Source organism: Bos grunniens, chromosome 3 (assembly GCF_055505025.1).
Source record: "Bos grunniens cultivar Pamir isolate PY7600 chromosome 3, Bosgru_T2T1.0, whole genome shotgun sequence".
NCBI lineage: Eukaryota > Metazoa > Chordata > Mammalia > Artiodactyla > Bovidae > Bos > Bos grunniens.
The window spans coordinates 105,135,554-105,156,467 of NC_141167.1; the positions used below are offsets into that span (position 1 = coordinate 105,135,554).

Below are 20,914 nucleotides of genomic sequence, written 5' to 3' on the forward strand. Positions count from 1 at the left end.
AGAATCCAAAAAGCCTACCATACCTTTATGAAGGGGGAAAGGTATCCTGGGCAGGCAAATGGCACCCAAACCTCTGCACTAAGAGGAGCAGCTATCTCCTCCGTGTAATTGAAAGTGGGGAGGCCAAAAGTAGTCTAAGTCCGGATCTGCTTTAGGAAAGGGTAAGTTCTAGTTCCCTCGGCCCTCAGGCACTGACTGAACTGGGATACAGATCCAGTGGGACCCAGAAGCCCAGCGGAAGAAAGGGATGGTTTAGTCACTACAGAAGACAAGTACCCACACAGGCTTAGACAATTCCCTTCTACGGGAGGGCGAAGGAACGGTGAACGATGAAATAAAGGGGTAAGGTTCTGCGCTCCTGATCCCTTTGCCTATATAAAGATAATCATCCCATGTTTCCTTCACCCTAAAGGGTCCCCTATTTGTCCCAACCGCCGGCAAACAGAAGACTGAGAGTAGGGAGCGGCCCCCGCACCCTGAGGGCACCACTGGGGGTGGAGAGTTAAGGGGGGGCGCGCTACAGAGGAAAGGAGGGGAGCATGGCGGGCATGAGGCAGTGAGTTAAAGCGGGGAAGGCGGGGAAAACGGGGCGCGAGGGAGGGGAGAAAGAGTAAAAGGAGAAGAAATGAAGGGACACGAGCTAGGGGCGCGCGAGGCCGAAGTGAAAGACCGGGGCGCGCGCGCGGAGCGGGGGGAGGGGGAGGGGATGAGGTGAAGGGGGAGCGCGAGGCGGGGGCGCGCGGTGCCGGGGTGGGGGGAGGGGGACGCAAGGCGGGGGCGCGCGGGCGGGCGTCGGCTCGCGGGCGCTTCCCCTCCCCCCGCCCCTCCACCTTTCCCTTCCCCCACCTCCGCCACCACCGCCTCCTCCCAGCCTCCCTCCCTTCCTCGCTCCTCACCGCCCCCGGGCGGGCGGGCGGCCAGGCTGGCCTAGGCCAAAGCTCCTCACCTGGCGGTGGCGGTGTAACTCCCGGCTAGCTCGCCTCCTCAGGCGGCGGCGGCGGCGTCGAAAAAGGAAGAGGCGACGGCACAGTAGGTTCCGGACCCCGCTGACGGGACCGGGGGCGGGGGTGGGGGAGGGGGGCGGGCCGGACCCGGGCGGGCGGGCGGAGCAGACACTGCGGTACAGACGGGGGCAGCGGCGGCGGCGGCGGCTGCACCGGCGGCGGCGGCACCACACAAACAAGGACGCTGATTGGGCAGCTGCCAAGCACCTCGGCTCCGCCTCCCCCACACGCCACGACGCCCATTGGGCGACCTGAGCCGGCCTCCCCGCCCTTCTCTTCTCGGCCATACGAATAGGAGACGGGCTATCGGGGCTACACCCCACCCTTGAAGAGTGTGTGGCTGGAGAAGTGATGATTGGCGTACGTAAGACCCAATCCTAAAGGGAGGAGGGGGATGGTCTAGCGGGGGCGCGTTAATGGGTACCTCGGCCAGTCCCAGACACATCCGGGTCTTCAGCAGCCCATTAAGTGTCGGGGGTCAAAAAATCGCTTCAGGCTGCAGCTTTACCTTAGAGACGTTTTGGTCCCCAGGCAGCCGCCGTACCCCAGTATCCCCAAACCGGGATTCCCCTTTGGCCTGCTCTCATTCTTCCAATTCTAAAGATGGAGACTGGTGAACCGCGGTGGGGTCTGCGTTGGGTGGTGTTTCATCGCGACAGAATCCAGGAATTTCACGATAGCAGTAGCTTGAGGCGCTCGGGCCTTGCAGTCTGTTCGGGGCGTGGCCTGTCTCCGTCTGCCAAAGGCCTTGAGCTTCCTGGTCTTCATTGTACCCCAGCACGGTCCTGTCGTGACTGAACCACGACTGGGGGAAAAAAGACAGCTAGCCAGATTGCTGAGAAATTACGCCGCGCAGAGCGCTCGCAGCTCCTTCTCTCCGGATCTCTGGTCTGATCAGGTTCACAGTGAGGGAAACAGCCTCCCACTCCACCGACTACACCTAATCAACTCAAGGCCCAACTCCTGCTAGCCTCCCTACTTCCCCAAAGCAGTTAGGAGCACCTGAACCCAGGGTTTTTCGAACACGTACTATAAGTATTGTTCTTGAGCATCTGAGGGACCAAGTATCAGAGTCACTGTGTTAAAGGAATGGTAATAGCTAACGTTTTGGGCAGAGACTGAGGCACTGTGCTGTATGTGCATTCTTATTTTTTTAAGAGCTTTCCATGGATTATTTATTCCTTGTAACTCCGTGAGGTAGATACTGTTAGCCCCATTATACAGATTAAGGAAATGAGGTACAAATCAAATGATTTGCCCAGAGTTACATATAAGTGGCAGAGCTGAAATTTGAAGCCGGTAGATGCAGAAAGGGGTTCAGAGAGGCTCTTCAGAGAGGCTAAGGAGCTTGCAAAGTTCAGACAGCTAATTAATGACTAATGGCTCAAACTCAGAAATAACTGGCTCCAGAAGCACTAAAATGTGTTTTTCAAGTCATTTAGAAGTCACGCTGTGCGATGGAAATGAAACTAATGAAGGACATGGGCACAAAAAGACAGGTGGACCCTGAACAGACACACAAAAATGTACAAAAGCAGGTAAAGCACGTTCTTTTTCATTGTAGCAGTGTCCGGGTAAAGGATATAGTCTCCGGAATCTGACTGCCTGGGTTTGGATCTCTCACCAGTTGTATGATTTGGGTGCAAGTTACTTAACGTCTGTTGTCTATGCCCTAGTTTCCCTGTCTTTAAAATGGGAATGAGTGATGAGTACCTAGTTCATAGGGTAATTGTGAGGATTATAAAATAGTACATTTTAAATGCTCAGGACAGTGCCAAGGACTTAGTAAATACTCCATAAATATAATAGTAATTATTGTGAGAGTTTTCCTCACTTTTCCAACAATTTCACCCTCTTAGTTCAAAATTCAGTTTTGGTCGTTATTCTATCTGTAGTACCTGCCTTATACTACACTGAAAATTATTTCACCACTCCCCCACGCATTTTAATACCTTCATTGGTTTGGTTATTTCGCACGTGATAGAGGACCTATGTGATTATGTGATTGGACATTCTTCTTTGTGCTGGGCATAGAGCAGTACGTGGGACTAAGTCACTGCCCTCGTGGAAAGTACTGGCCCTTTTCCCTAACCTGTTGCTTTGTCCATTATCAGTTCAGTCCTTTCTGTGCTGTCTGAAAGGCCATTCTTCGAGGGCTGCGATGATACAAGAGAAACAGTGGTGGAAGATATAAGACTGAGAAAGATACTAGTGAGGCCCTAGAAAATACCTTTCAACAAAATTAAAATCAGGCTGTGGTGGGGCAGCTTTCAAACTGGAGTGATCAATCTCCAAGAAAGACAAGTAAGCAAGGCCGCTGAGTAGTGGGCATGTCCTTTGTCCAATGCAGGCTCTATCTGTTCATTTTCTTTTTGGAGCTAATGTTTATTGAGTGTGCTTAGCACTTTATCTAGATTTCAAAATTAGTCTTTACTCAACCCCTCCCCAGTTTGCAGATGAGGAAAAACTGAGGCACAAGCAGTTAAGTAACTTGTCTGATGTAATAAAATTAGCAAGTGCCAGAGACAAGATTTAACTAAAATTTGTCATACTGGAGCCTACACACTCTAAAGTGAGGGAAGAGAAATTGGGACCAGGTAATTTGGATATATCCTTCCCCTCATTCAGTTCCCTAGGCCACAGGTCAGAGATGTCAGATTCTATGGTGAGTACTTGGCTGTTGGAATTCCGAGATACCCTTGTGGTTCAAGAATCCTGTAATTCCACCCATCTGACTACAGGCCTCATGAGGAAGCCCAAAAATGGGAAGCATAGGCTGGGAGGCACTCTAGATCAAGAAGACTGTATGCTCTAGTAAGGTAGGGACTGAGCCCTAAAATTCTCTCTGTAATTCCAGACAGTTCAGTGCATGGCTGGGCATGCTACGCTCACCAGAAACTTACGCTTTCAGGAAGGCAGTTGCTCCCTTGAAGGTTGTTAGGGATGATACAGGGAAAGTTTGACCCTAGGTAGTGAGATCTAATCAGAACCTGGGGCGATGTGAAGGTTCCCGTCTGAAGAAGTCATCTCCTAGTCCCTGACAAAAACAGATGGCATTTCCTAAGCCCCTCCTCCCTTCCTTTGCAGCTCCTTTAGGACACTGCTCCAGACAGGGTGGGAAAGCATCCTCTGGCCTGAAGGTCCCAGAATTCAGTAGTACTACTGTCTTCATCCACTGATATCCACCCCCAGGAATTTGCACTAGAGGCTCATGTAAGTTATTTCCTCCATTGACACTCCTTCCCCAAGGCATTTTTGTTTTGCTGGTTAATTCCCTTTGGTAATTGATTTTGTAGCTCTGTTAGGAGTTGTTTCCTGTGTTTATTTCATTATATAGGAAAAAAAGGGAGAACTCCAAGTGGGGCCAAAAGGATTAGAAAAGTAGTGCCTGGCTGCCTGATGCCCACATATAGTGAGCTCCTTAATCCTTGTTCTTGTACTCCTAGTGCTGTTCCCAGGCTGAGACCCTGCTTGGAAGAGTACTGCCTGCAGTTAGAGCAGCTCCCAGGATGTGTGAGCATGGCCAACACCAGTGACTGGGGAGAGGGTTGTCATCCCTGTGGAGGTACTGGAGAAGTTGGGAGGGGGAATATGGGGGAGAGGAAAGAAGGCAGAGATGAGCTCAGGGCCCCCAGAGAATGGAGCCTTTGTGTGGGGTACAGATGAGGGACAAGGAGGTGATTGTGTGGGAGGGCCGGAAGTACCACACAGACTGGCACCACCATAGCCAGCACCGGATTCACCCCTCTCCTGCTCTGAGACTCCCTGTGCCCCAAGGGACCAGCACCAGACCTGGTCGGGGAAAGTAGTGTATGCCCAAAGGCAGCAAGGGATGAAAAGGTGGAGAGAAGGATGTGCAGCCAGCAGAAAAACAGCGGTATCCCCCAACCTTTATCCCAGAGAACAGGAGGCAGAAGAAAAAACACAGAAGCAGCTTTTACTATATTTACATCCAACAAAACTTCACAAGGAACAATCCTTATTGCACAGTCAGGGCCTTGGGTGTGTGAGGCATCCCCAAGATGGAGTGGACAAGAAGGATTAGGACTAGAGGGGCACCAATTTTTCCTAAGGGGAGCTTGGGACTCCTCTAGCTTCTAACTCCTGACTTTCAAGGAGCTACAAACCACTGGACCATGGAGCCCCATTTCCCTTCTCTCTCTTACTGTCCATAAGAACCTCCTAAGCAAGGGGGCTGTGGCTCCAGAATAAATAACTTAAAATACAAACACTAAGGTAGAAAGGCATAGAGAGCCTTAGGCTCCTTCGGCAATTCTAGGGGAGAGGGACCATCTCTGGTGGGAAATGACATCCCTCCCTCCCATTCAGGGCAAAGGCTCAGTAGCTGTGTATCTTTCCAGTTGTTTTTTAAAACAAAAACTTATAAAATGGCCAGGGCAGTGCAGATCTGTGGGTACCCTGGAGGGGAGTTCCTGGTATAGGATGGGGTGGAACAGAGATGTGCCAGCTCCCCCCAGGCCTCCTCCAGCATCAGCATGAGCATAGAGGGCAGGCTGGAGATGGGAAATTGTGACTTTTGGTAACAGTGGGTCCCACGGCCCCCACTCAGAGCCTATGCCTGGGCATGCTTCCTAGCCTATTCCCAACTCCTCTAGGAAAGAAACAGGGAAGCAGGGTCTCTCTAGAATCCTTCCTCCCTCATCTCCTCAGCCCAGACGGGAGAAGGAAGCTTAAGGGTCCCTAGCATTCCAGAGGCGCTCCGAAACATTTCCGGCAATCAATGGCCTTTGGGGTAGGCATCTGTGCCCGCCGCTGCCTCAGCTCCTCCTTGCCCATGCTGCTGGCCAGCTTGTTAAAGGCGGATTTGTACTTCTTGTCGAAGGCCACTAGGGAAGAGGGTGGAGGTAGGTCAGTATGTTAGGTCAATCCCCAGCCTCCCACACCTGGCCCTAGATCTAAGCCCTCAGCCCCCTGCCTGCTCCTTCACCTATATCCATGTGGTCCTTGCCCAGAGCAGCCAGTGTCAGGAATAAGATCTCACGGTAGATGCCCCTGGAGTGGAGTCAAAAGGGTGTAAGTGAAATAAGGCGGGAGGGAGCCCGCGACAGACCCAGGACCTCTCAGATGGGAACATGATACCTTTGTAGGTGCAGACCAGTGGGAGGGGGCCCTAGAGTTTCTAGCAGGAGCCCTATAGCCTTGTGCACCTCGTTGAGACCGACGTGGCGCAGCACCGATTCCAGCAACGCCAGGCTAAGGGATGCAGGTACTGGACCTGGCCATACCACCCGCTGTGGGATCTGGCCTGGGTGGAAGATAAGAAGGTAACCAAGATTATTGAGCCCTCTAAGCATGGGACCTACCCCTTCCCATTCTGGGCCAAATATGAGACTCACTGTGGACCCTCCAGAGCACATAGAGAGGTGGGCAGCTATCGGGATCAGGGGTCAGGACATCCCACAGCAGCCGCACCTGCACGGATGCTGGATCAGGCATTATCCAAGGAGCTGGGGCCTGCAGGGAGCCAAGATAAAGGAGACAGGCTCATGGTGTGGGAGGCACAGGACGGGAAACGGACAGGTGCTATTCCAAGGGACAGGGACATTACAGGACACAGCTAAAGAGAAGAGAGAAACTCTTGTTCCCCATGGGAATACAAGTTCTCTGAGAGCAAGGACTTTGTTTTGTAATCTGCTACATCCCTAGTTCCTAAAACTCTGCCTGGAACCTAAAAAGTGCTCAATAAATATTGGTGCAATGAATAGAGTGATGAATAGATGAACGTTAACGAATTAGTATTGGGGTAACAGGCACTACACTAGGTACCTAACAACAGCCCAGAGAGGGGGCATTATGCCATCTTACAGACGAGAAAATTGAAGCTCAGAGAAGTGAAGTGAAATGGCCAGGAGTCAACCAGGTATAAGCGACTCCAAACCTGTGCTCTGTCTATAGCGCCAAGGACACAGAGGACTGAGCAACAGAGCTAGGAGATGAGGAGGCGGGGACTGTGTCAGGGCACCGACCTGGTGGGGCGGGGGCCCATCACGGGAGGCCAGCACCAAGCACGGCAGAATACTGGGCAGGCGCAGCCGCTGGAAATACCACAGAAGGTTCCAGAAGATGATGGGGTGAGCGGCAGGCAACTCAGGCAATGCCAGCACCTCACTGCCCTCGTTCTCTACCAGTGACTCCAGCTCCTTCCGCAGCACGAGGGGGCTGAGATACGCCCATGCCCCACTCTCAACACGCCGGGAGGCAGTCTGTCAGGCACAAAGCGGGAGGGCAGGGAGGGCATATACCACAGCCCCATCCTCAGAGCCCTGCTTCCCACTGAGCCACCACGTCCAGCAGCTTCTGGGACGCCCCTTGCCCTTGGTACCCATCTCTCCTCAGCGTCACTGGGGCTACCCACAGGGCCACACACACACACACACAGCTGGGCTCTGGCCCAGCCCTTACCCCCATGTGCCCGTTGCAGAGCTGCGGCTCATCCAGGGCTAGGCAAAGCCTGCGGTCACTGAGCACAGGGCCTGGGCCCCCAGGGACAGGAGCGTTGCTGCTGCCGCTGGCACCAGCAGGAGCAGGCTTGGGGCTGGGGGCGCTGCAGGGAGATGGTGCGAAGGTCAGCCCTCAGGCCTCTGCTGCCCTGCCGCACCCGCAGCCCCTGCCCGGTTTTGGGTACCTGGGTCGGGAATCAAGGGTCTGGACGCTGAGCAGGGGCACAAAGGGGCAGGCGCAGAACGGACAGGTGGTGTTGAGGTTGGAGTCGTCAGGCGCCCAGCCAGCCATGATCTCCTCATCGTACACCAGGGAGTCACAGGCGCGGCACAGCGAGCAGCTAGACAGCAGAATCTGTGGGCGAAAGGCCCCAGAAAGCAGGCCCCTTTTGGCCTCAGGGCTCGGGAGCCCCTGCTCCTCACCCAGGCTTGAACCTCCGCAGCCCAGCCCAACCTCCTCCCACCTCCCACCAGCCCCTGCCTCTGACAGGGTGCCTTGGGTGTGGTATATATGTGAGCCCCAGCAGTCTGTGTGGGAGAGGTTATCCTCACTTCCAGGGAAGGTGGCTGGAAGGATCCAGGGGTGTCACTGAGGCGCTCTGAGGAACGACGAAGGCTCACACTGCTGAGAGAAGATTCTGAGAGGTCCCACTCACTGCCCAGAGAGGCTGAGCTCTGCCATTATGAGAGAAAGCACAGTCAGCCAACCCCATGCTGCTCTTTATCCAGGAAGCTGGCTCAGCCACCCTTCAAGGCCCACTTCTGGGCACTGTGGGTTCGCAGCCCCTCCCCAGGCCTCCAGGTGCTGAAGTGTCTGGACCCTGCCCTTAATGGTTACCTCGGATGCAGTGGATCCAGGGCGCTCCCGGGGGTGCAGAAGGCTGTCCATGGGGCTGCGACGGGCTGAGGGAGGCAGGTCAGGGGGCAGCTCAGACGGGGGGGCACGAGAGGTGGGGGAGCGGCGGGAAGGAGTGAGTAGCTGTTGGAGGCGGGCGCCCAGCCCTCTTCGGGGGGTGCTGGCCTCATCTTGACGCCCACCAGCCTTGGGCACCCGCCCACTTGGCCCTTCCAGGGTTTCAGTGGACTGGGTGCTCAGGGCTGAGCCTGAGTCCCCTGGGCTGCCTCCAGGTGCCGACTCTTCCCCGGTCAGGCTCAGGTCTGAGAGGCTTCCATCATGCCAGGGTATGGGTGATCCCCGGGGTTCCAGGACCCCCAAGGCCTCTATCACTGCAAGGCAGAAAAGAATCAGGGAAGATGGAGTCCAGGCCCTCCTTGGGACCTGAGTAAACACAATTCCTGGCTATGCAATCTGGCACCACAGCCCCTACCGTGATGACAATCCGGGCAAGATTCCCCCAGAGCCTACAGTACCTGGCACAAAGCACCACCCCTCCACCTGGCGAGTGGTTAGGGAAGCTGACGGGCCAAGGGGTGGGGTGTGGGATGAGGGCACTCACTGTGGGCCACACCAGCCTCCACGGTGGGCTGTGCCCCTCGGGCACTCCCCAGGCTGCCACTCTTCACCAGGCGCCCCATAGGTGAGGCGGGGTCCCGCAGGCTTCGCCCGGCCCAGGTAGTCTGGCGCTGAAGGGGGCGGGTAGGGGAGGGGCGCTCCAAATAGGGCTCTGCAGAAGACAGGGAGGGGTCAAAAGACAGCCAGCTGGAAACCTAGCCCCCAGCTCCAAAACAGAGCTCCTCCGGGGACCTGGGTTTGCAAGGCTCCTCCCAGGCAGAATTTTGTGTCTTCTGTTGCCAGCCAAGCGTAGTCTCTCCATTCTCAGCACACTGAATGTCAGCCACTGGACCAGCCCCAGCTCTCCAGGCCTGTCCCCTGCCCGTGTCACCAGTCCCTACCCACCTGTCTTCGAGCTGCCTGCCTCTTGGGCTGCTGTCTCCACCTCCTCCCGCTTCTGCTGCCGCTGCCGCTGTTCTCTCAAGGGCTGGCGGAACTGAGCAGCCCCCAGGACCACGTTCCGGAGCTTGGCCCAGCGCAGGCGCCCACCCGGTGTGCCAGACGGCCACTTGCTTTCCAGCACAGCCTGCCAAGCACAGTGTTCACCCATGTGGATGGCCTGTCTCCATACCCTGGGCCTCAGCTAGATGCCAACTGCCTGACCTGGGGGCCCAGCGACCACCTTTCCCTCCAGACATCCTGCCTATGATTGTCCTGCCAAGGGCTCAGCCAGGAACAAGAGCCCAGAAGAGAGAGTGGCAGTGGCCACCCTGAGGGGTTCTAGAAGAAGAAACGGTGGAAACAACCTGTCTGTAGACTGCTGTTTATAAACTGTGGGCTTTGAAGAAATCAGTTCATTTTTTTTGGCCATTAGTTTCCTCATCTAAAAAACAGGAAACAGTTTAGTGTCATGGTGAAGGGCCTGAATTCAGGAAACGATATGCCTGTGTGTGTCCTAACCCCCTAACTTACTATGGTACCCCGGACAAGTTACTAACCCCCTGCAATCTCACGGCCTCATCTGTAAGATGGGGACAAGAATTGTTCCACTTCAAGGAGCTGTGGGAAAGGTAAGATGGGTTTATGTGGATGCTGTTTTTGGAGCAGAGCCTGGCATACTGGCTTCCACAATCAGCTCTTCCTGGGAGGTGGTGGTACTTTCCTAAGCTGCGTGCCAGGACTGCTGTGGGTGAGACTCAAGCAGCCCAGTATGAGACAAGCCTCTGCAGGTGCTGAGACACTAGAGGAGGACTGTGCGACAGTGGCCGCAGGACCTTGTTGGACTGTACGGGCCTGATCTCCACTGGGAGGGGAAGGCCACAGGTGTCGGGGAACAGCGCCCTCCTCGCACACCCCTGCCACCATCCCACCCCTCACCCCAAAGGCAAGTGACTGGGCACCTTGTTATAGTAGCCATAGGTGATGGTGTTGGGCACGATGCCCGCCCGCCGCATGTCCAGCATGACCCGCACGGACAGCACGGGCTGCCCGTAGTGCGAGCACAGCTGCATCAGCACCCGGTAACACACCTGGGCCGGAGACACGCGGGATGAGAGTGGGCCCGCTCTCGGCCCCAGTCCTCAAGCCGCAGTGAGCGCCCACCTCCAGCCTCCCCAGTGCTCACAGAGCCACCGCCCTTCCTGCGGACCCTGCCACCCCGCAGTCCCCGCCGCGACAACCTGAACACGCTCACTAATTCAGTGAGTGTGACGGAGCGCCTGCCCAGCTCCTGGACTGGTGCCGTGTTCCCCGTCGGCTGCAGCCCCCGGGGCGGGGCCCGGGCACCCACCTCGTCAGGCAGCACCACCTTGCGGCTCTCCATCTGGCGCAGCACCTGGTAGGCCGTCTGCAGCGCCCGCACCCGGGAGGGCGCCGAGCGCACGTAGGCAGGCAGACACAGGAACCACAGCCCGTAGCAGTGGCCCAGCAGGCACCGGGCCCACAGCTCAGGCACAGCTGCTGACTTCTGTGCCATCCGCTGCGCCACCTTCATCTCCTAAAGAGGGCGGGGGACACACCTGGTGAGAATGATGCCAGGGCAGGTCTTGAACAGTGTGGGAGAAGCAGCGCCTGCCCTGAGAAAGGGTCTGTGTGCTGAGGGGGTGGCAGGGACAGTGCCCACAGCCCTGGATTCCCAAGCACAGATGCGTAGCCTGGGCGTGGGCAGGTGTCCTAGCAGAGGCAGCAAGTCCCTGGATTTCCAGGGTCCTCAGAAAGTGAAGATGAGGACGATGACAATGGTAACAACAGTGAGGGTTCATGTCTCTCTTTCGTGCCAGACATATTGAAACCTCCTAACAACTTTATGGGATAAGTACTATTCTACCCATTTTACAGATGAAGAAACTGAAGCAGCAGTCCTTGGCCTGAGTCAGATTCCTCCAGGGGCCCGCCTGCTGGTTACCTGTTTGGTGCGGCGAGGGGCAGGACTGCTGGGGGCGCTGCGGGAAGGGCCTGGCACAGGCAGAGCCCCAGCTTGTTCTTGAGGAGCCTCGAACAGCTCAGCCCGTAGCTCGGGGAACCCATCATAACTGGAGGGGCGGAGAGAGGCCATATGGAGTGCAGTTGGTACTAAGTCAGCTGATCGGGCCTCAGAGCAAGAGAGGGGGCGGGAGGCGCTCACCAGTACTGGGGAGTGGATTCACTGCCCTCTGGCGCTGGCGGCTCCTCAGGAGGCATGATAAACACGGTGAGCTCACTGCCTGACAGCTCCTCCAGCTCCACCAGGGGCACGGGCTCAGGTTTCTCCTGCTCTGGGTGGACCTGAAGCAGGATGGTAAGAAAGGGGACATCCAGACAGTGGGCACAGAGCAGAGCCAGGGATCCAGAAGACGACATCTTCCGGGAAAGCACAGCCACAGGGAAGGAGGTGATGGGCCCAGACTCTGTCAGGGCCCCGGAGACACAGCCAGGGGACGAGGAAGGGGCAGAGGGGCAGGAAGACTGTGTCTATGAGGCCAGTCACGTGCGCTGCACAGGGGCGCCAGCCTCACCATGTGTGAGACAGTGTTTACATCTCGGGTGACAGAGCTCAGAGTAGAGCAGAGGGCACAAAAAGAAGGGATGATCCCAATACCTTGTCGACACAAGAGTCAAAGAATTCAAGGGCAGCATGCCGAGCAGAGCCAAAGGAGCATTCCTCGATGAACTGGGAGAACATCTGTGTGTGTAGCAGCTGGGAGTACAGCTTGTGGCTGGAACGTTCTCGGGACTTGAGGAAGCCTGATGGGTGAGAAGGGGGCCAAGAGGGTGGTCACTGGGGGCTCTACCACAGCCACCCGCTTCTGAACCCTTTTCTTGGCTCCCTGCCATCTTGGCATCCAAGGCCATAAAAGCCATCCTCTCTGGCCCCTCTGGCCCTACCCGCCAAGCTGACCAGCTCAGCTGCCCTAGCACCACGGTCCCATGGCATTCTTCCCTTTTATCTGTGGGCATTGAGGGCCTCAGACTGGGGAGTCACCAAGAGGAGAGTTTTGCCCTTGGGCTGGCTCACCACAGGTGTCATCATGTCCCCACCAAGCCCTGGGCTTCCCAGAGGCCAGTGCCACAGCTGACTCATCTTTGTACCCTTATCCCCTCACCAGGCCCAGAAGAGCACATGGCTCAAAGCTGGCGACCACAAAGATGCCAGCTGAGTTTAGAAACAAGTAACTGTGTGATTCCGCATGCCCCCTGACTGCCCCATGGAGCCCAGCCCCTGGTCACCCATCCCATGATACCTTCCCCAAGCACAGGCAGGTCAGGTCGCCTTTACCTTGCAGGAAGAAGAGGTTGTCAACATCGCGAGACCCCTCAGAGGGGGCCTGGGTGAGTGGGCGCAGGAAGTCCCGGTAGCCCTTGAGCAGGCAGGCCATGAAGCGGAGGAAGGCTCCTTGGACCTCGCGCTCTAGCCGGGCCCGGCGGCCACACACTGCCTCATAGTCCGTCAGCAGGAATTCCAGGGAGGCCTCCTCCTCCGGGCCAGTATACGCTGGGGACCAGGACAACCTGAGCATCAGGGCCAGCACCCATAGGGCTTGCTCAACCTTGCTCTCCATAGAAGTCAGGTTGCAACCCTACCACCTGCTGCCCCACCACTGCCAGCTTCTAATAGACCTAGTACCAACAGTAACTAAAAGTTGCCTTTAGGTAACAGTTTCAAGCCTCCCCAGTGGCAAGCTCAATCTTCCTGACATATTCAGGAACATTAATGTGACGTATGCCTTCCTCTAACTTAAACTGGAACTTGAATTCCTCTCACTTCCACCCAATGAAAGCCTAGTTCTTCTAACCTCCTCAAGTAAGGTCCAGCTCTCCACAGGTCTCCCCAAACTAGAGGTTAAAGGTCAATAATGGTTTCCGGCCTCCCCCCACCACCCAGGCTCCTCACTCTGATCCAGCTGCTGGTACAGATGTGTCAGTGTGGCCAGCAGAACCTTGTAGGGTCTGCGGGGCAGGGTCCGAGGGGAGAGGGGCTTCTTTTCCTCAGTCCTGTGAGATAAACAGAAGGAAGAAAGGGTGATGGGGTTTCTCGTTTTCCCTGAGGCTCCTTTTGACCTGCCCTCTTCTGCTCCCATCCTCAAAACCCCCAGAAAAGACCCAGCCCTCTTACTGGAAGAGCGTGTTGGTATCAAGATCCACACAGATGACATCCACAGGTGGGTCATGCAGATCGAAGTAGCTGGAGTGGATACCCACGATGAAGGGCACGGGGGCACTCAGCACATCTGCCAGCACCAGTGGGCACAGCGGAATGTAGGGGCACTGCCAGTGCAGCGGGAAGATCATCTAAAGCATCGGGGGATGAGGACCAGTGAGCAGGGCACAGGGAGGCAGCAGAAGAGGGGGCATTGACCTTGACCGGTGGTGCTTGTCGTGAGAAGCTGCTGGAGCTGAGCTCCAAGAAAAGCTCCTGACAGAAGCTGTACATCCTGTAGGCCATGCCCAAGGATAAGACTGAGGAACCCTCCCCAAGAAAGGAAAAGTAAGGAGAATCCAGGTGGGGCCTAGGGCACAAGAAAGAACACTCTGGGTAAGGCAGGCTGGGCAGAGCGGCACTCACAGAGACAAGGGCCTCACAGACGCTGGTGAGCAGATCTGGCCGCAGCGAGTGGACTAGTAGCTTGTGTTCCGTGAGCACAGCAAGCAGCAGTGTGATCGCCAGCTCCGGGCCCAGGGTCTGCAGCAGCTGCAGGAAGCTGGCACCACTGGGAGCAATGCCAAGGTGGGGGAAGAGTCAGCAGGAGGCCCTTCCCTCATCGCTGGGCACAGACACCACCTGGGCCCAGCCTGCACAACCCTTCACACCGGTGCCCACTTGCCTGGCACCCACCCTGCCCCTGGTCATCACAGCCTTGCCCCCCAACCTGAGCATATACCTGAGGGGCAGGGGTGAGGATACAGGCTGGCAGAGGAGCAGGTTGTCATAGGGAGACATCTGAGAAGCAGAAGAGCCACAGGTCAGGATGGTAAAGACTAGCCCCTGCCCATTCTCCCCCTGCCACCTAGCCGCAGCCCCAGCCCTCACCTGCACCAGGATGCGGGGTCTCTGTGGGGAAGGGAAGGGAACATTGTGAATGAAGTGGGAGATGTGCCTGGGGGAGAGAGAGACACAGTCAGAGGCAGCCTCCAGGCTCTCCATTCAGTGCCTTTGCTCTTTTCCTCCGCCTGTCCCCAGGGACCTCACTCCTCCCTGAGCTCTACCTCAAGACTGCTGTCAGCCACCGGAGCTGCCATCATGCACAGCACTGGTGCACATCAGAAGAGATTCCCTCTGGGCATGCACAGGCCCTGGCCAGGACTTGGTAAGCAAGTGTAGCCTGGGTTTCAGGCCCCACTCACCCCTTCAGCCAGGGGCACTTTTGCAATGGACCAGCTCTCCAGCCACACACTACAGCCCCATCCCTGACTCCTCTGCGCCCCCCACCCCCCCAGCTCCATCGTCTTCTCCTCCATTCCTCCTGGCCTCGTAACCCTTCCCAGCATCAGGGAAGCCCCATGCTCACGCTTCCAGGGGCAGACGGTGGGGGCCCGAGACGGAGTAGCGGTAAAGGAAGGTGAGGAAGGCGCGGAAGGCCGGGAAGGCAGGCCAGCGGGACAGCACAGCGATGGCGCGGCGGCTGCGCACAGCCCGGCCCCCCAGTGCCCGGCCCCGCTCCACAGCACTCAGCAGGCCCAGGGCCCGAGCCTGCCGCTCCGACAGCCTGGCCCTCGGGAACGCCTCGTAGAACTGCAGGGCAGCACCGTACACCTGGCAGGGGCAGAGGGGCAGTCAGGCGGGCTCCGCGGAGCCCAGACCCCTGACCACACTCCACACACCCACCTTATCACCAGCTGCACCCGTGAGCACAAAGGTGGAGAAGACGGGCACGGGGTACTTGGTCTGGGCAGGCCAGCACTCGATAGTGGCCCCCATGGGCAGGCAGAAGACGGGCACTGACTCGGGCAGCGGGAACGCCTCATTGTCCTCCTCTGGGTAGCGGCCCAGCAGCTCTGCACCCCCGACAGAGGGGAGGTCCCCAAAAGGAGTAGGGTCCATCAGACTCCGGGGGAAAGAACCAGGGGATCCCAGAGAAGGGCCATGTGGCAAAGGGGAGGTGAGTTCTGTGGACACTGAAGGTACCCGCCGAGAGGCACCAGGGCAGAGGGACACAGAGTGTCGAGGGGCCAGAGACAGAGGGGCTACTCACCTGCCTCATACACCAGTGTGTTGGCCTTGGCCAGGCCCACCTTGTAGCACAGGTACACTGCTGGGCCCCACTGCCCCAAAACGGCAAGAGACAAGCAGACACACAGCTGACAAAGGTTTCTGGGGGGTTATTTTCTCCACCACCCCTAAGTGGTCTTTGTCTTTAGAACTCCTATTAATCCCAGTCCCCCAAGACCAGTGTCACACCTCTGGGCCCACCCCCACCACTAGAGGCCTTGGTCCTAGGATGCCCTGTGTGCCCAGTGTCCACCTCTTACAGGGAGATGGCATGAATCTCGGCTCCTGGCCCAGGGCCCCACTCACCATGCCGGGGTTGAGGTTGCGGGGCAATCGGCAGTAAGTATGAGGAGTGCCCTCGCCCTTGCTGGGCAGTACCAGGCAGAGGTCAGTGATGCCCAAGGCATGCAGCCCTGCCCCCTCTGCTGCCCGCCGGTAAGTGAGGTAGGTGCGGGGGTGCCCAGGGCCTGGAGGGGCCAGGTTGGCTGAGTGGCTATAGGGTGTCGTATCTAGCACTTGGAAGCCAGGCTTGGGACGTTCCTTCCCCTCATACAACACCCTGGGCACAGAGAACAGAGAGAGATGTCAGGAGTCCACAACAGAGGAGAAAGCCCCCAGTCTTGCTAGATCTGCCTTCCTAGTCCTAGCTACTCAGCCTAGTCGAACATTGACACCAGGGCCCACTTCTTGCTGAACCCACCCTCCCAAACCCTGTGCCCCTCTCTGCCCTTGGCTCTATTTTTTTTTTTTTTTAATATTTATTTGGCTGCTCCAGGTCTTAGTTGCAGCACTCGGGATCTTTAGTTGTGGCATGTGGGATCTAGTACCCTGACCAGGGATCGAACCCAGGCCCCAGCACTGGGAGCACTGAGTCTTAGTCACTGGACCACCAGAGAAATCCCTAGGCTCTACCTCTTGATCAGTAACAATACCTCAGGCCTTCCATGGCTCTCAGCGCTCATTAATAAATACCAAGAAGAAAAGTTACCATTTATTGACTCTGTGCTAAGTCCCTAATATGGATGATCCTGTTTCCTCTCCCTATGAGGAGGTATTATTTTCCCCAAATTACAGCTGAGGAAATAGACCCAGAGGGGCTCACTAACTGGCCAAAGGTCACAGAGCTAGCAAGTAGCAGCACTAGTACACGCACCCAAATCTGTGTGAGGACTAAGTACACACAACTTCAGGCTCTTCTCCCTGGCCTCACGACCACTCTTCCCATTCCCATTGAACATCCCTCATCCCATACCCCTACGTCTCCTTGCCTCACCCCAGATCTCCTAGCCTCCCCTGGTGCCAGCAGGGGTAGGTAGGTGCACACACCCCAGCTCAACAAGGGGGGGCTTGTCACGACCCCTCCGGTAGCAGATGACAGGTTGAGTTCCACCTAGGAGCCCAGCGCTGAGTTCCAAGGGGTGGCCCCCCGCGGAAGCCTGGATGCATGTATAGCCCTGGGGCACCTCCTCGCCCAGGGCCCTAGCGATGACTGCCACATCTGTGATGGGCTCAGCTGGCCGGGGAGGGCGCAGGGGTCCACTGGGTTCAGGAATCCACGTTTCCTCAGGGATGGGTGCTCCGTTCCCTGCAAGTCCAGCTATCACGAAGTAATCCACCAGCCGGGGGGGCCGCTCCTCCGCCATGGCCCCCCCCTCACTCACTGCATCTGGAATGGTCAAGTTGGGCAGAGATGAAGTATGGAAGGTTTGTGTTGCCATGGCAGCCGGCAACCAGGGAGTCTCCTTTTTGCTTCCCTCCTCTTCCTAGTGAAAGTGAAGTCGCTCACTCATGTCTAACTCTTTGCAACCCCATGGACTGTAGCCTACCAGGCTCCTCAGTCCATGGAATTTTCCAGGCAAGAGTACTGCAGTGGGTTGCCATTTCCTTCTCCAGTACTTTCAAGGAAAAGCAGGATCAGTGGCCAGCCAATCCTGAACTCTCCCGCCTGTGACATCACCAGGCCCTAACAGCCCACCACAGGTCCTTAAAGAGACCAGGACCCTCCCTCTTGGTGGTACCAGCCCTCTTTCCAAAGAACCCACTGCACACAGCTAACCTAGGCTCTGGGTTCTGACATCACATGGTTTCTGTATCCCTTTTAAAGCCCCAGCCCTCTTCACTCCCTAACATAACAGAGATCACAATCTTTTCTGTAATGGCCTACAATGACATTCATTCTGGCCATGATATCAGGCCTATTACAGTCTTTTTATGGATTTCTGGCCTTCTTACTCTAGTTGACATTCTAAGAATCTCATGAGCCAGCTAATATTCTTAAAGAGCCCACCTCTAGGTTTTTGTGAGGAGGCCACAAAACCCAGGCTTTAAGTGTCTTTTCACCAGACTCCAGTGTCCATTTTCCTAACCTAGCTCCACTAACCTGACCAAAAAAAAAAAAAATCAGTACCCTCCAACCTCCAGGATCCTTAGGTATCCTCAGTTAGGTCCAAAGCAGTTGTGGGAGACAGTCCCCACCATCCCCAAGCCCTCCTCCATGAAGCCCAGAGACGGAAACAGGCCCACAGCGGCTTCTCAGTAACTCTTCTCACCTGCCTCCATGGCCCAACCCCCGGGAGTAGGAGCCTCAAGGGTCCCCGGGTGCCCTGAGTGTAGAAGCTGGGAAACAGCTTGGTGGGTGGCTTGCAGCAGAGGACTGGAGGCGTGGGGGCTGCTTCAGAGGGGAAGGGAGGTGACTTCCTGAAACAGTGGAGGGGAAGCTGCAGCTCGGCGGAAGTCAGCCTATGGGTGTGTGTGTGGTGCTGGTGGGGGTGTGCGGAGGTTGGGGGGGGTATTGTCAGAAGATGCCAACACAGCATCATTCCAAGTTGGAAGCTTAACCTAAAGGACCCGGAGCAAGGCAGAGGCAGCTCAGATTAGATCCAGCATGTACAGTCCTACTTAACCTCCCACCCTTGCCGAGAGAAGAGGGGGCAAGGGAATCTCATGGACCCAAGCTGGCTCTCCTTAACCTGGCCTCTGGTCACTCACACACACACCAACTCCAGCTAAATTTAGTCTCCACGTCTGCGAGGTAAAGCCAGGAGTCAGCGTCAGCCTCCTGATTTAGCTCTGGGACCCAGCCGCGTGCCTCGTCCACTGCAGGCGAATGGGAGCCCTATGTCCTCTGCCCCAAGGAGCAGGCAGGAACCACGAGGTGAGACCAGCTGAGGGGCGAGTGGCTCCCATCGGCAGGACCTGCGCACCCGGGCCTCTCCTCACCAAGCTAGGGAAGAGCCCAGCAGGAAGGCAGCCCTTTCTCCCTAGGGAACGCAAGGGGCAGGGACACCACTCCGGGTCCCGGCGCCCACGAGCCGGACAGCGGGAAGTTCGCGTTGGGGCAAAGGGCGCGCCGAGCGGGAGGAGGCTGAGGAAGGAGCAGGAGGGCAGAGGAGCGGACGCGCAGGCGGTCGGGGACGTGACGGCAGCAGCGCCGGCCGCCGCGTGACCGGAGCGGGAGGGAGGGGTGCTCAGGCTCGGGACCCGCGGGAGCAGGAGGGGTGCAGGGCGCCGGGCACAGCTAGCTAACTCCAGACTGCGCCCTCCCCTCCACTTTCACTTCCCCAGGAGAGAGGAACCGGAACCAGATGTGCAGCGCCAGAGAACAGCTGGGGAGAGCCCCCGCCCCGCCCGCGCTCCCTCCCTCCCTTCCCCGCCCGCTGCCCCGCCCGGTCCAGCCCCTACCTGCCTGCCCCGAGACTCCCCGGCCGGCCGGCCCGCGGGCGGGTGGCTCGGAAGGCGGGCTGGCGGGCCGGCGGACGGCGAGGCTACCCGGCCCCGGACATGGCGCACCCGACTCGGGCGCCGCTCCCGCCGGGACGGCGAATGAAGGAGGAAGAGGCGGCCGAGGGCGCCGGGGCGCAGGGCGCCTTGGAGGGAGATCCGGGCGATCCCAGCGTCCCTGCCGCGCTGCGCCACGCGGGGACTGTGCTGCCGCGCCTCTCGCTCGCGCCGCGCGGTCCCCCCAGCTCCTGCCGCGCTGAGGGCCCGGTGCTTCTCCGCGCGCCCCGCTTTCTCCGCTCCCCCCACCCCCCCTCCGGGACCACGGGCGCCGCCGCTCCCCCACCCCCCCCCTCCCCGGCCGGCGGCCGTGACCCTGGCAGCGCCTGCCCAGCGCCCGACCGCCTGCAGCGCGACCCCTGGCGGCTGGGAGGGCCCCTTGCACCCAGGGAGCTTCCCACCACCCAGCCATTGTCGCCGGACACTGACCCTAGGCGGCCCCTGAAGTCCGAGGCGCGCTCTCGTCCCGCCCTCGAGCCTACCCAGATGTGGCTTGCTTGCCTGGGTGAAGGCCCTGAAAGTCTAGTGTGCGGAGACCCAGGTGGCTGCCCCTATTTCCAGCTTTAGGGCACACTGCATTCCGTTCCAGCCTAAGCCAGAAGTTCTCAGTTCTCATTTTTGAAAATGACAACAGTTTTGGAAAGAGGAAGAGGAGCCCGGACTGTGGGCTGTGGGCAAGTAGCAGAGGCAAAGGTAACGGAGGAGGGGCACCACTCTTCTGTGCTGTGTGAGGGAAAGAAGAGGGCAGAAGCTCAGAGGACTAGCACCCCAAGCCAAAAAGAGGAAACCATCAAAACAGGTTAGCTAGCACTCAAGCCTCTGAATGAGTGAGTGGAGAAGAGTGGGAGGGTGAAGTGAGTTCACGCAGGGTGAGGGGCAGAAGGAGAATGAGAAGCCTTGGGTCGGAGGCTGGCTGGGTACATCGAACTTCCAGGTCCTCTAGGCTTACTATCTGGCCTTAGTAGTTTTTAAACCCTCTCTCCTTGGAAGCCTTAGCACTGAGGCCAGATACACCTCTGGAGAGGTGGGGTCATTCTACCAGAAATATCCAGAGCTGAGAGCTCAACCAGCAGTCACCTTCTCACCTCCTGACTCGCTGCCAGGGTCTCAAGTTTGAGGAAGAGCAGCAGCAGTCAAAGCCCCTGTCCCCTGACGCCCCAGCAAGGCCCTGGGCAGGTGAGAAGGCAGCTGTGCTGCCACGGGGTCTACACCCGGCCTGCAGCCCTATGTCCGGTGCTGAGTACAAATTCTGAGGCTTTGGGGGCCCCTCCACAAACCACAAGGTGTTGAGAAGATGCAAAATGCATAATAGGGGACTTCCCTGGTGTTCCAGTGGGTAAGACTCCATGCTCCCAATGCCCAGGCTTGATCCCTGATCAGGGAACTAGATCCCACATGCCCCGAATGCAATGAAGGTCCCGCATGCTGCAACTAAGACTTGGCACAGCAAATTAAAAAAAAAAAAGCATAGCAGGCGAAGACTTATGTCCCCAAGGACTCGCTTGATCCCCAGCTGTATCCCAAACAGGAGCCA

General features: G+C 57.5%; 3 protein-coding genes and 1 long non-coding RNA gene across 18 annotated transcripts in view; 2 read left to right on the plus strand and 2 right to left on the minus strand.

The window, feature by feature from the left end:
- The window catches only part of GATAD2B (GATA zinc finger domain containing 2B), an 82,685-nt gene extending 81,038 nt beyond the window's left edge, over positions 1–1,647 (minus strand). For 6 of the 7 annotated variants that reach the window (XM_086392883.1, XM_086392879.1, XM_086392884.1 and 3 more), the window contains exon 1: positions 947–1,187. The gene's annotated coding sequence lies outside the window, so the exon portion shown is untranslated. Of the gene's footprint in view, positions 1–946; positions 1,188–1,512 lie in introns of those variants that run through there. The other variant, XM_086392882.1, reaches the window with a different exon arrangement.
- On the plus strand, positions 760–9,767 carry LOC147376580 (uncharacterized). 4 transcript variants are annotated; one of them, XR_015161066.1, is made up of 4 exons: positions 769–1,029; positions 4,092–4,217; positions 4,451–4,569; positions 9,222–9,767. It is a non-coding gene; the product is annotated as an uncharacterized LOC147376580 (long non-coding RNA). The 4 variants fall into 4 exon arrangements; XR_015161067.1 differs by lacking the exon at positions 769–1,029 and adding an exon at positions 1,735–2,542; XR_015161064.1 differs by lacking the exon at positions 9,222–9,767 and having other exon boundaries at positions 760–1,029; positions 4,451–6,727.
- DENND4B (DENN domain containing 4B) lies at positions 4,922–19,424 on the minus strand. 6 transcript variants are annotated; one of them, XM_086392815.1, is made up of 28 exons: positions 19,285–19,424; positions 16,877–17,269; positions 15,910–16,162; positions 15,587–15,656; positions 15,220–15,389; positions 14,903–15,147; positions 14,425–14,491; positions 14,276–14,334; positions 13,960–14,104; positions 13,510–13,685; positions 13,288–13,388; positions 12,673–12,888; positions 11,995–12,140; positions 11,542–11,681; positions 11,323–11,449; positions 10,708–10,914; positions 10,319–10,447; positions 9,324–9,504; positions 8,923–9,090; positions 8,304–8,692; positions 8,018–8,140; positions 7,651–7,820; positions 7,428–7,569; positions 6,992–7,228; positions 6,362–6,479; positions 6,105–6,270; positions 5,953–6,017; positions 4,922–5,851 (listed from the first exon to the last, which is right to left on the minus strand). In XM_086392815.1, the coding sequence occupies exons 3-28, from the start codon at positions 15,910–15,912 to the stop codon at positions 5,706–5,708; spliced, it is 3,906 nt and encodes a 1,301-aa protein (XP_086248941.1). In that variant the 5' UTR covers positions 15,913–16,162; positions 16,877–17,269; positions 19,285–19,424; the 3' UTR covers positions 4,922–5,705. The 6 variants fall into 6 exon arrangements, with proteins under 6 accessions (XP_086248941.1, XP_086248938.1, XP_086248939.1 ...); XM_086392812.1 differs by having other exon boundaries at positions 16,930–17,269; positions 19,285–19,418; XM_086392813.1 differs by lacking the exon at positions 19,285–19,424 and adding an exon at positions 18,153–18,310 and having other exon boundaries at positions 16,930–17,269.
- On the plus strand, positions 18,559–20,894 carry LOC147376582 (uncharacterized). The gene is made up of 2 exons (XM_086392935.1): positions 18,559–18,757; positions 19,168–20,894. Exons 1-2 carry the CDS (start codon positions 18,710–18,712, stop codon positions 19,945–19,947), a joined length of 828 nt encoding a protein of 275 aa, XP_086249061.1. The 5' UTR covers positions 18,559–18,709; the 3' UTR covers positions 19,948–20,894.
- Positions 20,895–20,914: the final 20 nt, after the last annotated feature.

Excerpts from the sequence above, each read along its gene's own strand:
- DENND4B (XM_086392813.1), bottom strand. Across the intron at positions 11,450-11,541 it reads GAATCCACTCCCCAGTACTG|TTATGATGGGTTCCCCGAGC; the intron begins GTGAGCGCCTCC and ends CCGCCCCTCCAG. Across the intron at positions 8,141-8,303 it reads CTGGATCCACTGCATCCGAG|AGCTCAGCCTCTCTGGGCAG; the intron begins GTAACCATTAAG and ends TCATAATGGCAG.
- LOC147376582 (XM_086392935.1), top strand. The coding sequence starts at position 18,710 with ATGGGAGCCCTATGTCCTCTGCCCCAAGGAGCAGGCAGGAACCACGAG. Across the intron at positions 18,758-19,167 it reads GAGCAGGCAGGAACCACGAG|GAGAGAGGAACCGGAACCAG; the intron begins GTGAGACCAGCT and ends TCACTTCCCCAG.